Source organism: Prunus mume, linkage group LG2 (genome assembly GCF_029339155.1).
Source record: "Prunus mume cultivar Tortuosa linkage group LG2, ASM2933915v1, whole genome shotgun sequence".
In the NCBI taxonomy this organism is placed as follows: domain Eukaryota; kingdom Viridiplantae; phylum Streptophyta; class Magnoliopsida; order Rosales; family Rosaceae; genus Prunus; species Prunus mume.
In genome coordinates, this window is record NC_142699.1 from 18804195 (window position 1) to 18815311 (window position 11117).

Genomic DNA, 11117 nt, shown 5'->3' on the forward strand with positions numbered 1-11117 from the left:
AAATTACATAGAATTTTAAAATGATGGAATTTAGATTTCCGTCATTTCAATTTCTGGCAATTGAAGATTTCAATGTTTGGATTTATGTATATCGAATTTTGCAATTAACATAAATTAAAAATTTCAATGTTTGGATAGCTCATGTAAATTATAAATGAAAGAAATGAAATATTTCCAAAGAACAAAAAAACTAATAATCGACATAGAAGGTATTCCTCGAAGTATGAAATAACATATTGTTTGATGAACTAAATAACTCAATTTAAACAAAGAAAGCATATTAGCAAACCAAATCACTCCCCACGTGCAATGAACATCAGTAACATTCTTTCTTTTTCTCAATTGGGAGTGCCTATGGAATTAGAACTAGAAGCAATCAGCAATCAAGACCCTGATACTTCTTTTTCACTTGGCAAAAGACCAATGACCAGAGAAACTGAAAGGGCTTTGATTAAAAAGTTGCAAACAAAAGTATAGGAATAAATGATGAAATCAATGAATCACTATCATAAGACTTAATTCAAGTCCCAAATAATGAAGGAGCACCTTGGCCAAGCTACAGCTTACGGGCAAGTTGGTGTAGCTTACAATCAACATCTAATGGCTCACACAAAGCGATAAAGCTAACAAACAACTATAGAGCAAGGCGATAACACAAAGTGATAAAGCTAGCAAACAACTACAAAGTTGTACCATAAACACCAATCACACACCAATATCCATGGGCATAGAGTATTTTGTTAAAACTTCCCAAAAATTCAGCCATAGTGCCGCAAAGATCACAAAACCCAACACATTCATAAATTTAGTCAGAAACCCCAATTTTGATAGCCATTCAGAAACCATGGTAACCCTAAAATAAAAAATATATAATTTGAAGGAGAGAAAGGCTTGAAGACTAACCTTCAAACTTGATCCAAAGAGCCACGTAACCCAAAGAACTCCTTCTCCTTACTTCTCTAGCTATACTCGGTTTCATAGGTTTTTGGTGCTTTCTTTTTTTTTTTTTTAATGAAAAGTTTGGTGGGTTTTTTTTTATGTAAGTTTTGGCACACTGGAAAATATGAATTCCTACACTACAGAAATTGTGAAATGACGCCTATTTTGGTGGAAATTAAACTCAGGAATTTGATGCCTCAATTTCCATGATTTTTTCCACGCATCATTTAATAAGTTCGGCGTTTAAGTTGCCAAACAAGGGAATTGTCAATTTCTCTTCTTTAATTCCCGACTTTTACCTAAATTTTGAGTTATTTTCCCTCATCCAAACGGAGGGTTATGGTGCTTATTATCTATATATATAAAGCAAAAATTTTTAAAGCATCTATTCCGACCAAAAAAAAAAAAATCATTTATGAGGAGAAGCAACTCCTATAGGCAAGGTGTACCTTCACCACTTTAACCCAAGGTGTACCTTCACCACCACCCTTGTCAAAAGGTGACATATGTCCATTTGTTTAACTATAGTTAATTTTTTATGTTTTATTTGTTTGATGACATTATATAAGAGAGAAACAATACTTTAATAAATTTCCTGATTTACTCTTATTCTATTAATTAACCCAAAAAAACTTTTTACTTTTCTTGATTAATTTAATTTAAAAAATAAATCAAAACAATGGAAACTGAAAAGGCAGCGCTGTCGCTGTGAACCTTTGCCTGCAGCATTCTTCTCTACTTGGTTTGCACCCTTTTGGCAACCTTGGTTGATAGCTGCTGTGAACTGATGAGAAAAATTGGTCATTGCACCCTCATGCATGTATATACAGAAATAATGGAGTTGCTGACTGTCTTGCCAACTGGAGCTATAACTTGGATCTGGGATTGTTCATTCTTGACACGGCTCCTAGTTGGATCAGCTCTCCTAGTTGGGTTAGTTCTTGTTTAGCTGATGATGCTTTAGGTATTCCTAAAGCTAGATTGGTCTGTTTAGACCAGAGTGAATAGTTTCTTTTGTTTTGGGGTGTTTACCCCCCACTTTACCAAACTAAAAAGGTAGAGCATACGCTCTTATTCCAGAAAAAGAGAAAAAGAAACATAGAAGTCTCTTCAATTGGATGTCTCATACTAGTAAAGTTTATGAGTTTATACATGCTCACCATAAGTTTTTCATTTTTTTCATATATATTTTTTTTGTTGGATCAATTTTGTGTTTTTTTTTTTGGTTAAGTGATCAAAGTATTTGATTTATGGCATGTTTACTAATCCGTAATTGGATAAGGAGGAATTGAATTGAGAATGAATTTAATTAAGGAGGAGTTGGATTGAGGAGAATTATATTCCGGATTCATATTGAAGTTGTTTACTAAACTATATGAATTTATGGGGGTTAGATTCCGGATTCTTATTGAAGTTATTTACTAGATAATATGGAATTTGGGTAGGAGTGGTATTAATTTCTAAAATGTCCTCGCTATTGGGTTAAAGTAGATAACAAATTTGGAATTTTAAAAATTATGCTATGATATAATAGGTAAAAAAGATGATTTCCTAGTGTGGGCCCCACTTACTCTTCAATTCCTTGATATGAAGTAAACACAGGAATCCTCCATAAATGGAATACAATTTTTGATGAAAATTTCAATTACTGATTAATAAACACATCATTAGTTAGGTTCAATTCGGATTAAAGCCTCCTATTAATGATAGGATAAAAGCCTCTTAGTATTTGAATTTTTTTTTTTTGGTCAAATTGTTCAACAATGTTGAATGAATCAATTATTTTTTTGAGTAATGATCATCATGTTAATGTTAATTATTTGGGTTGTTCTTGGCTTCATTAGTAATTAATAGAAAAATGGAAAGTTTAAATTAATATCATAAGGGTAAATCAGGAAAAATCTTATTAAAGTATAGTTTCTCTCTCATAATAATATCATCAAATAAATAATAAATCAAGAATTAACTATAGTTAAATTCATAGACATATGTTTACACCATAATCAATCGAGCATATCCAGCCTCAAAGCGACTAGCACCAAAGGCACACACGCTTTCTTCCATGCCGAAGGAAAACAAGCTCCCGACTGCCGAAACTCCTAAATTGCCAAACCTACTCTACAAGACACGTGTCATCACCACAGCGACTTGCGCAAAGTCCCACATCGAAAATCTACACAAACCTCCCACTTTCACCTCCCTATAAATAGGAACAGACCTTAGTAAAAAGGGTAACTACTTTTCTATCTTTTATTTACTCTGCAAAAATTTGTGTCTTCTGCAGACTAGCCTTTATTGAAGGTCTAGGCCCTTTCTCTACTGAAGGCAAATATCCTTTCTTCTAAGTTGACCCTCTCCAAAAGATAGCATCAACAGCTTACGCCGTGTGTGGGAATTGATACAAAGGCTTATGTCGCTTCTCCCTTCCTCGCTTCGCACCCATACAATCTTCATCATATAGCTTGTGCGATGCCTTGGCACCCAGCCATTAATCGGCACGAGCGATACCTTCGTACCCAACCATCAACGGCGTAAGCGCGCCTTGCACCCGTCATCATTTGGGCGACCGGCGCTTGCACCTAGCCATCAATCGCGTGAGCGATGCCTTCAGACACCGTCATCATTTGGTACCCAGCCATCAACCGGCGCAAGAGATGCCTTCGGCACCCACGCCTAGCCACAATGCTTTGCAACGTGCAAGCATTGTGTTGCCTTTGACACCATCGTGCCTAGTCACATCGCCTTACGACACGCAAGGTTTGTATCCTTCGGCACCTCCGTGCCTAGCCATATCGCCTTGTGACATGCGAGTTTTGTGTTGCCTCCAGCACGCTCATACCTAGTCACATCGCCTTGCGACACGCAAGCTTTGTGTCCCCATTCGGCACCTCCGTGCCTAGCCACAATGTCTTGCAACATGCAAGCTTTGTTGCCTTCGGCACCATCATGCCTAGTCACATCACCTTGCGACACGCAAGCTTTGTGTCCCCTTCGGCACCTCCGTGCCTAGCCACAATGCCTTGCAACATGCAAACTTTGTGTTGCCTTCGGCACCATCGTGCCTAGTCACATCACCTTGCGACACGCAAGTTTTGTGTTCCCTTAGGCACCTCCGTGCCTAGCCACACCGTCTTGCAACATGCGAGTTTTGTGTTGCCTCTGGCACCCTCATGCCTAGTCACAATGCCTCACAACATACCATCATCTTTGTGTTGCCTTCGGCACCCTGTCGTCATTTAGCTTGAGGAATGTTTTTCTTACAAGATAAGATCTCTCTTCTTACATATAAATATTGCATATGAATATAACTGCCCAGGTACCCAATTCAACTAGAGTACCACTTTGCATGGCTTGCATAGCTAGGAACGAGCCATTATTTCAATTCGAATGAAGGTTCATGAAATTCACTTCCCGAAAGCACCCCATGCCACGGAGAGAAATCAAGACCTCTAATGGCGCGGACACCGGAGCTAGCCTCATTTCCCTCCGGACCCGGCTAAACGTCAAAACAAGCTCAAAGGGGGGCGTCTTCAAACCTATTTACCTCCACAGAGGCCCAACTCCAAACTCACCTGAGATAAAGCACCAAAGGGCACAGAAGGATGAACGCCAAGTCCTCATAACCTAAGATCCAACTCCAAGACCACTCGAGCTACAACACCAAGTCACTAACACGTGAAGCCCAACTCCAAAACAAGCTCGGCTCCAAGCTTCTCGAGTCTCAACAAGCCTTGGAGGCTCGAAGAAAATCACCAAAAGGTAGGTCCAGTGGAGAAGCAAAATGGACCTCACAGACTCACCAAAATTGAAGCGGAATCTTAATGACCCAGCTACTTTCTGAAAATATTTAGCCACAACGGAAGGCCCGGCTCAAGGATTCTCCTTGTGCCCACCAACATAGCCACCCTTTACAAGAGTTTGCGTGCCCGGCTCCAAGACTTGACAAAAGCCCAAGACCCAGGACACATAATACTATACTCTCGAAATCCAAGATTGCCAGTGATTGAATACCGAATGGCCACTCTTACATTCATGGCCCCAACTCCAGGAGCCCAGCCCCAAATTGCATGCAAAATCTGAGCATTTTGAATGGCAAAATTTGATGGCTCACCTCCTTCAAAACCAGCTCGGCCCTAAAACTATGCCACACTCCGAATGATCCAGCCCATTTCAAAAACGCAAGGCTAGGTCGAAAAACTCACAACTTTCTTGCGAAGGCCCGGCCACCAAAAGGTTTGCCAAAAGCCTAAGTATTCGAAAGGTGCTTAGGGTACCACAAACAAAACCAAAAAAAAAGTGGCTATACTTTGCATGGCTTGCAACACGCACCAAATCTGCCAAGGGGTGAGAAATATCAAATTTATATCATCCCAACATTCTGCCACCCAAGTCAAGGTAGCCAAAGCCCAACTCCAATCCAGCAGCCCAGCGTCCAAATTTATTTTCAGCACCCTGCTCAAAATCCAAACAACCAAGGCTCACACGGTCACGGCTCCAGGCCACTTGGTGAAGACGTGTTTGCACCACGCTTTCTTGCCGAAAGACTAGCCCAAGTCTTGCCCAAACCCACCTACCGAAGGGGTACTACCCAAAGCCAACCGCAAGATGAAATACCAAAGTAATCAACAATCGCTAGTGCCAAATCACGAGCTCACAAGCACCAAGGACCCAGCTCACAGAAGCTAGTATCTCACTCCAAAGCTTGTCAACATGGAGACTCTTGATTCACGATTTAAATGACACAAGACCCAGCCACCGCTTGGTAAAATCAAGACCCCAAAGACTTTAGAAACTTCAAAATTTATTTAGGCACCCTTGCCGAACGGCAAGGGCCTGCTGCAAATTTGAGAAGCCCACAAAAGTCACAACCAGACTGCTATCTTGTCTGAAACTCAAGCCTTTGACCAAATTGTGGCAGCTGCTCCCGACTTAACAAAAGGCCACGCCCAGCATTAGTGGTGCCGAGACCAGTTCACGGCGCACAGCTCTCGCATAAATCAACCAACAACTGCTACAACAGCCTAGCCCGACATTATTACTTGGAAGCCCAAGTCTCTATGGCTGCCTTCAAGGCCCAATGCCCAGCCCCAATGCTCCAGCCCAAAGCGTCAGTTCAAACACTTCCAAGCCCATGCCAAGTGGCTAAATTGTGAAGCCCACATGCCAATCCAAAGGGCAACCCACATGGTATATTTCCATGAGTTTGTGGCTTAGGTGTTGTTCAACACCTGTCAATTGTTGTTCAACAATTCAATAGAATACCCATACTGAAGCCATCCGTCACTCACAACTCCTAACCACTTACTATTCGGCATCGCTCATACCAAAGCCATCATTAAGAGACAAAAAATAAAAAATGACCAGCAAGAGAGGCCAAAGTTATGAAATGGTTTTCTCGCGTACTACATGGGTTAAAGTGGATTCCCATCCACTTCCACATCATCATATGGATCGGATGGGCAGGCTATCGTTTGGCACTCAGCTACCAATTTTATCAAGACACTCATGTCTAATTGCAAGTGCTAAATAAAGGCACCAGTACTTCTGGAACATAATTGCACGGCTCAATGGCCTCGCAGACAAATGTTTCTTTATAATTGTTGATTTGCAATCCAAGAGCTTGTCGGAGCTGGTCATCTTCCCCATCATGAGGAGCTACGCTCTTGGCACCTGTCATCCTACCGTTCGAGAAGTCGACGAAATCACCTATATCAGATATGCGATTCACTTACCATTCGGTAGGAATGCAAAGGAAATGAAATATCGGGTAGCTAGCTATGATCAAATTGTCAGCCTCCTACCATGGCTTCCTAAGGGCATGATCACGAACTGCTCTTCCCCTTCAAACCTGCTGCCACCTCCCCTTCGTGCCTCAGCGCCAAATGCCCTTGCCGAACTGCAAGGCCTATACCAAAATAAACTTGCCGTGAACAAAATTGAAGGAAAGCTCACGCAAAAAATCCGGAAACCCAAGCTCCCTTGAAGGCAAGCCAAGACTAAACGTGCCGAAACCAGTTCGTGTTTTGCGAAGACTCACTCTTGCCGAACTCAGTCTTGCCGAAGCAGTAACGACATGCAGCCAACAAATCTCATTCGAACCTCGACCCTTAGATTTGTTTCCTTCGAACCAAGGGCGGCCTCGAACTCCTCTCGAAGCCCTCAATAATTCTCCAAGGCCACCCTTGCAGAACGGCAAGTTCCGTGCAAAATTGAATGGAGGCCCACGAAAACCACGGCCCCAGGTCAGCTTGCCTAAGACGTGCTGGTGCCGCAGCCTCTTTTCAAATACCTCCTGCCGAACGGTAGGAACCGTGAACGAAGGCCTTCTTCCTGTAAGCTACACCCACGTGCGCAGCCTTCCTGCCGAAGAGGTGAAAGGCTTAAAAAAAAAAAATTTGCCGACAGCTCCAACAGCCCAGACCCCACTCTTGCTTAGCTGTCAAAGCCTTCACAATTCTCCCGAGACCTCCACAAGGACCCCATGCTTCAAGGCTACTGATCGGAAAATACGGAGTACCGTTCGGCACCCACAATCAGATTTTTTCTCTAGACACCCATGGTGTCTTCAACAACAAAAAAACACCAATCAAAATTAGTTTCGGATTGGCATTACCAAACGGCAACTCACATGCCCAATTAAAGAAGCACCCATAGACGCTTACTTTCAGAGAGGCCCAGTACCTTGCTGAAACTTAGGAGGTCAACTGCTCCTTGCCGAACGGTGGACCTTGAGCTCCTTGCCGAACAAAACCACCCTCAGCCCACCCCATGGGCTCTCGGAGAAAACCCCCAACACACCCTTGCCGAACGGCAAGGGCTGTGCAGAAGGCAGATAAACTGGAGAATGGATTCACGATCCTCACTCCTTGCCAAAGCATGTTCAGCTCCAAGCATCCCACACCGTAGCCTTAGTGAAGCTTGTCTGTACACTGAGCTCGGCCCGAGCAGATTTTACCGAGAGCCAAGTCTCCAAAATTTCTGAAAATCACAACACAGGGTTGGCTACCGACGTTAGCTCCCAACCCCAGCTCCGATACTCTCCACCTCTTTGCACTTGCTGAAGCACGAACAGGCCCTCCAAAAAACCTTTCAACCAACCCTTGCCGAACGGCAAGGGCAGTGCGGCAGCAAATGAGAGCTCCAATGGACAAAACCCAAAACCCAGCTCAGCCTTGCCTTAGTGAATGACTTGGAACCCAGCACCCTTGCCGAAGGAAGGGGAAGCTCAAAATTGCCGAAGGGATACTGCTAGACCCAGCTACAAAAATAAGTCCCAGCTATCTCTTGCCGAACGGCAAGAGCCATTGTAACTTATTTGCACCCCTCTCACAAATCATTAAGCCTAGCTCCAGCAAATACCCATGGCGCCCAGCCCCAGCAGGCTGCCCCAGCTTCCTTGCTAAAGCCTAGCTCCTACAAAGGGCCCAGCTCACAGCCACCATGCTATGTCCGAAGCCCATCTATGGCTCAGCCCAAACCCGTGGCCCAGCTCCAAGACTGCATAATTTAAAGGCCCAACCCTAAGCTCAAGATATGCTTGTGGGCTAACTAAGGCCCAGCTCCATTTATCGAAGCCCACACAGAAGACCCAGCTTTCTTGCCATGCCAAAGCCCAATTCAAAGGTCCAGCACTTGCCAAGACTTGGAAAGACAAGCTTCCTTGCCGAAAGCAAGGGTCATGCATGTTATTCTGGGGGCTCACACAAATGTTAGCCACCAAACCAAAAAAAAAAAAAAAAGGTCTTGGCCTCCTTGCCAAACGACAATAAGCATTGAAACCAAAAGAATGCTCTCCAGAGCTCTCTTGCTAAAAACCTCAAGGCCCCGGCCTCTACCAATGCTCAACTCCACAGGGTCCAGCCCCGATTTCCTTGCAAAATGCCCAGCTACCCAACTACCAACAATTCTAGAAGCTCACAATGCTTTTATTATACCTTCCAAATACTGACGCAACTTCCAGCTTGCCAACTTGGGAGACTAGGGACTGCCCTACAGCTCCCACTGAACCTGGAATGCTCGGTCACGATTACCCAAAAACCTAACAAGTTCCCAACCCGTTTACTTGACCGCGAACTTAGGGGACTACTGTTTACACCATAATCAGCAGAGCATATCCAGCCTCAAAGCGACTAGCACCAAAGGCACACACGCTTTCTTCCATGCCGAACGAAAACAAGCTCCCGATTGTCGAAACTCCCAAATTGCCAAACCTGCTCTACAAGACACGTGTCACCACCACAAAGAACTTGCGCAAAGTCCCACATCGGAAATCTACACAAACCTCCCACTTTCACCTCCCTATAAATAGGGAATAGTATCCATGTGAAAGGGACTTCTTCTCTCCACTTAGAGGAGGATCAGGGTCTCGAGCTTAGACCTAGGGCCGGGACTCTCTCTAGATCCCGACTGGGCATCTCATTTGTCATCTTTATATTCGGGTCCAACCCCATGTACAAAATGTAATCATACACTATTATAATGAGAATATACTTCTGTGGATGTAGCATTCATTAAGGGTGAACCACGTACATCTTATCTTCTTTATATTTGTCGTTTGCCCAAGTCTTCACACACATGCTGAAGGTCCTCACCTTCACTCATCATTCACTATCACCTACTCTCTAAGTTGATCTCCAAAAAAGAGCATCAACAGACATGTGTCACTTTTTGGTAAGGGTAGTGAGGATACACCTTGAATTAAAGTGATGAGCCAAAATGCCCCTACAATTATTTAAGCGATTTGAAGGAGAATCATCTTTTATGTGCTTTTTCATTAATTTAAAAGACCAAATATTTTTTTTTTTAATAAAATCCGGTACTAATTTAGATATTATTAGGATTCTTCCTCTTTTGGGGACTCTGTTTTTCTATTAATACTAGGCAGTCCAAAATCGTGACCCAGTACAAATAAGTGGCCCACATAATATACATCAAAATTAGCAGGGAAACCCTAGCTAAAGCATCGCATCTCTTGTTTTCTTCTTCTTGGAATCATCTGTTCTCTTGGAGGTCTTTCGACGGGCCAAAGAAAGTCGTCCAAGGAACATGGAAGCTTATCATGACCATCCAATCCCGGAGCTTCCAACCGAAATCATATTCTCTCATGCACTCCCACGGCTTCCGGCAGAGGATCTGATGACGCGATGCAGGTGCGTATACAAGTCTTGGTCCTCCCTCATCCGCAGCCCTTCCTTCGTCGCCGCCTTCCACAACTTTCACTGCAACGACAAGCGCACTACTCACTTCCTTTTCGGAAAGAATAGCTTCGCAGAGGATAACCGCTACTTCTCGACAAAAATAGAGCAACAAGAGAATGCTCCAAAACCCCTCGCAGAACTTTCATACCTGACTCAATTCAAAGCTTTCACAGCGTTTTGTCATGGTATGCAGAGTGTCCATGGCTTGGTTTGTGCGTCCACTATGTTTGACGACCATGTTTCCATACTTAACCCTACCACTCGAGAGTCCACTGAACTTCCCCATACCGATGTGCTTGTACTAACAGAAGGAGTGTCCAATGCTCAATATTACTTTGGGTTCAGTCCCCTCACAAACGAGCATAAGGTTCTGCAGATCATTTGTGTTGATCCCAGTGGACTTGGAAAATTGGATACTGGGTTGTTGAACATATTCACAATAGGTACAGATTCTTCGTGGAGGCCATTGCAGGTAGACCAACACAGCGACCTTCTGGAGGAGTTAGTCAATGGAGTGTGTATCAATGGGGTCGTACATTGGCTCCATGAGAAGCAGAAAGTGATAGTGGCTTTTGACGTTAGAGAGGAGACATTCAGAGTATTGCACTACCCCAAGATTATGCTCAAGTGTTTGATGATTATGTTGATAAAGATAATCATCTCTATCGTTATGGAAGTGTTGCCGATACTTTCTGCCTACAAAGTGCATGTGTAGTTGAGGTGGGGGGTATGTGGGTGTGTTTGTTGACAAGACGTGGAAACAGGACAAGATTGTATTATGGATTTTGAAGGACTATCAAAACCATGTGTGGGTTAAGGAGACTATTAGCTTGATGTTAGAAAAAACATATGGCGAAGGTGGGTGCTACGTTGAAGCTCTAGGTACAATTCACACGGGTGAGCTTGCACTCGTTCACTATTTAAATGGACTTACACCGGGGTCCACCCCTATTGCATCTCTATGATATGAAGACCAAACAA

General features: G+C 43.4%; 1 protein-coding gene across 1 annotated transcript; it reads left to right on the forward strand.

The window, feature by feature from the left end:
- The first annotated feature begins 1774 nt into the window (after positions 1–1774).
- LOC148919774 (putative F-box protein At1g53550) lies at positions 1775–10989 on the forward strand. Its single transcript, XM_089044430.1, has 2 exons — positions 1775–1872; positions 9900–10989. The coding sequence occupies exons 1-2, from the start codon at positions 1775–1777 to the stop codon at positions 10849–10851; spliced, it is 1050 nt and encodes a 349-aa protein (XP_088900556.1). The 3' UTR covers positions 10852–10989.
- Positions 10990–11117: the final 128 nt, after the last annotated feature.

Excerpts from the sequence above, each read along its gene's own strand:
- LOC148919774 (XM_089044430.1), top strand. The coding sequence starts at position 1,775 with ATGGAGTTGCTGACTGTCTTGCCAACTGGAGCTATAACTTGGATCTGG. Across the intron at positions 1,873-9,899 it reads GGATCAGCTCTCCTAGTTGG|CATCGCATCTCTTGTTTTCT; the intron begins GTTAGTTCTTGT and ends CCCTAGCTAAAG.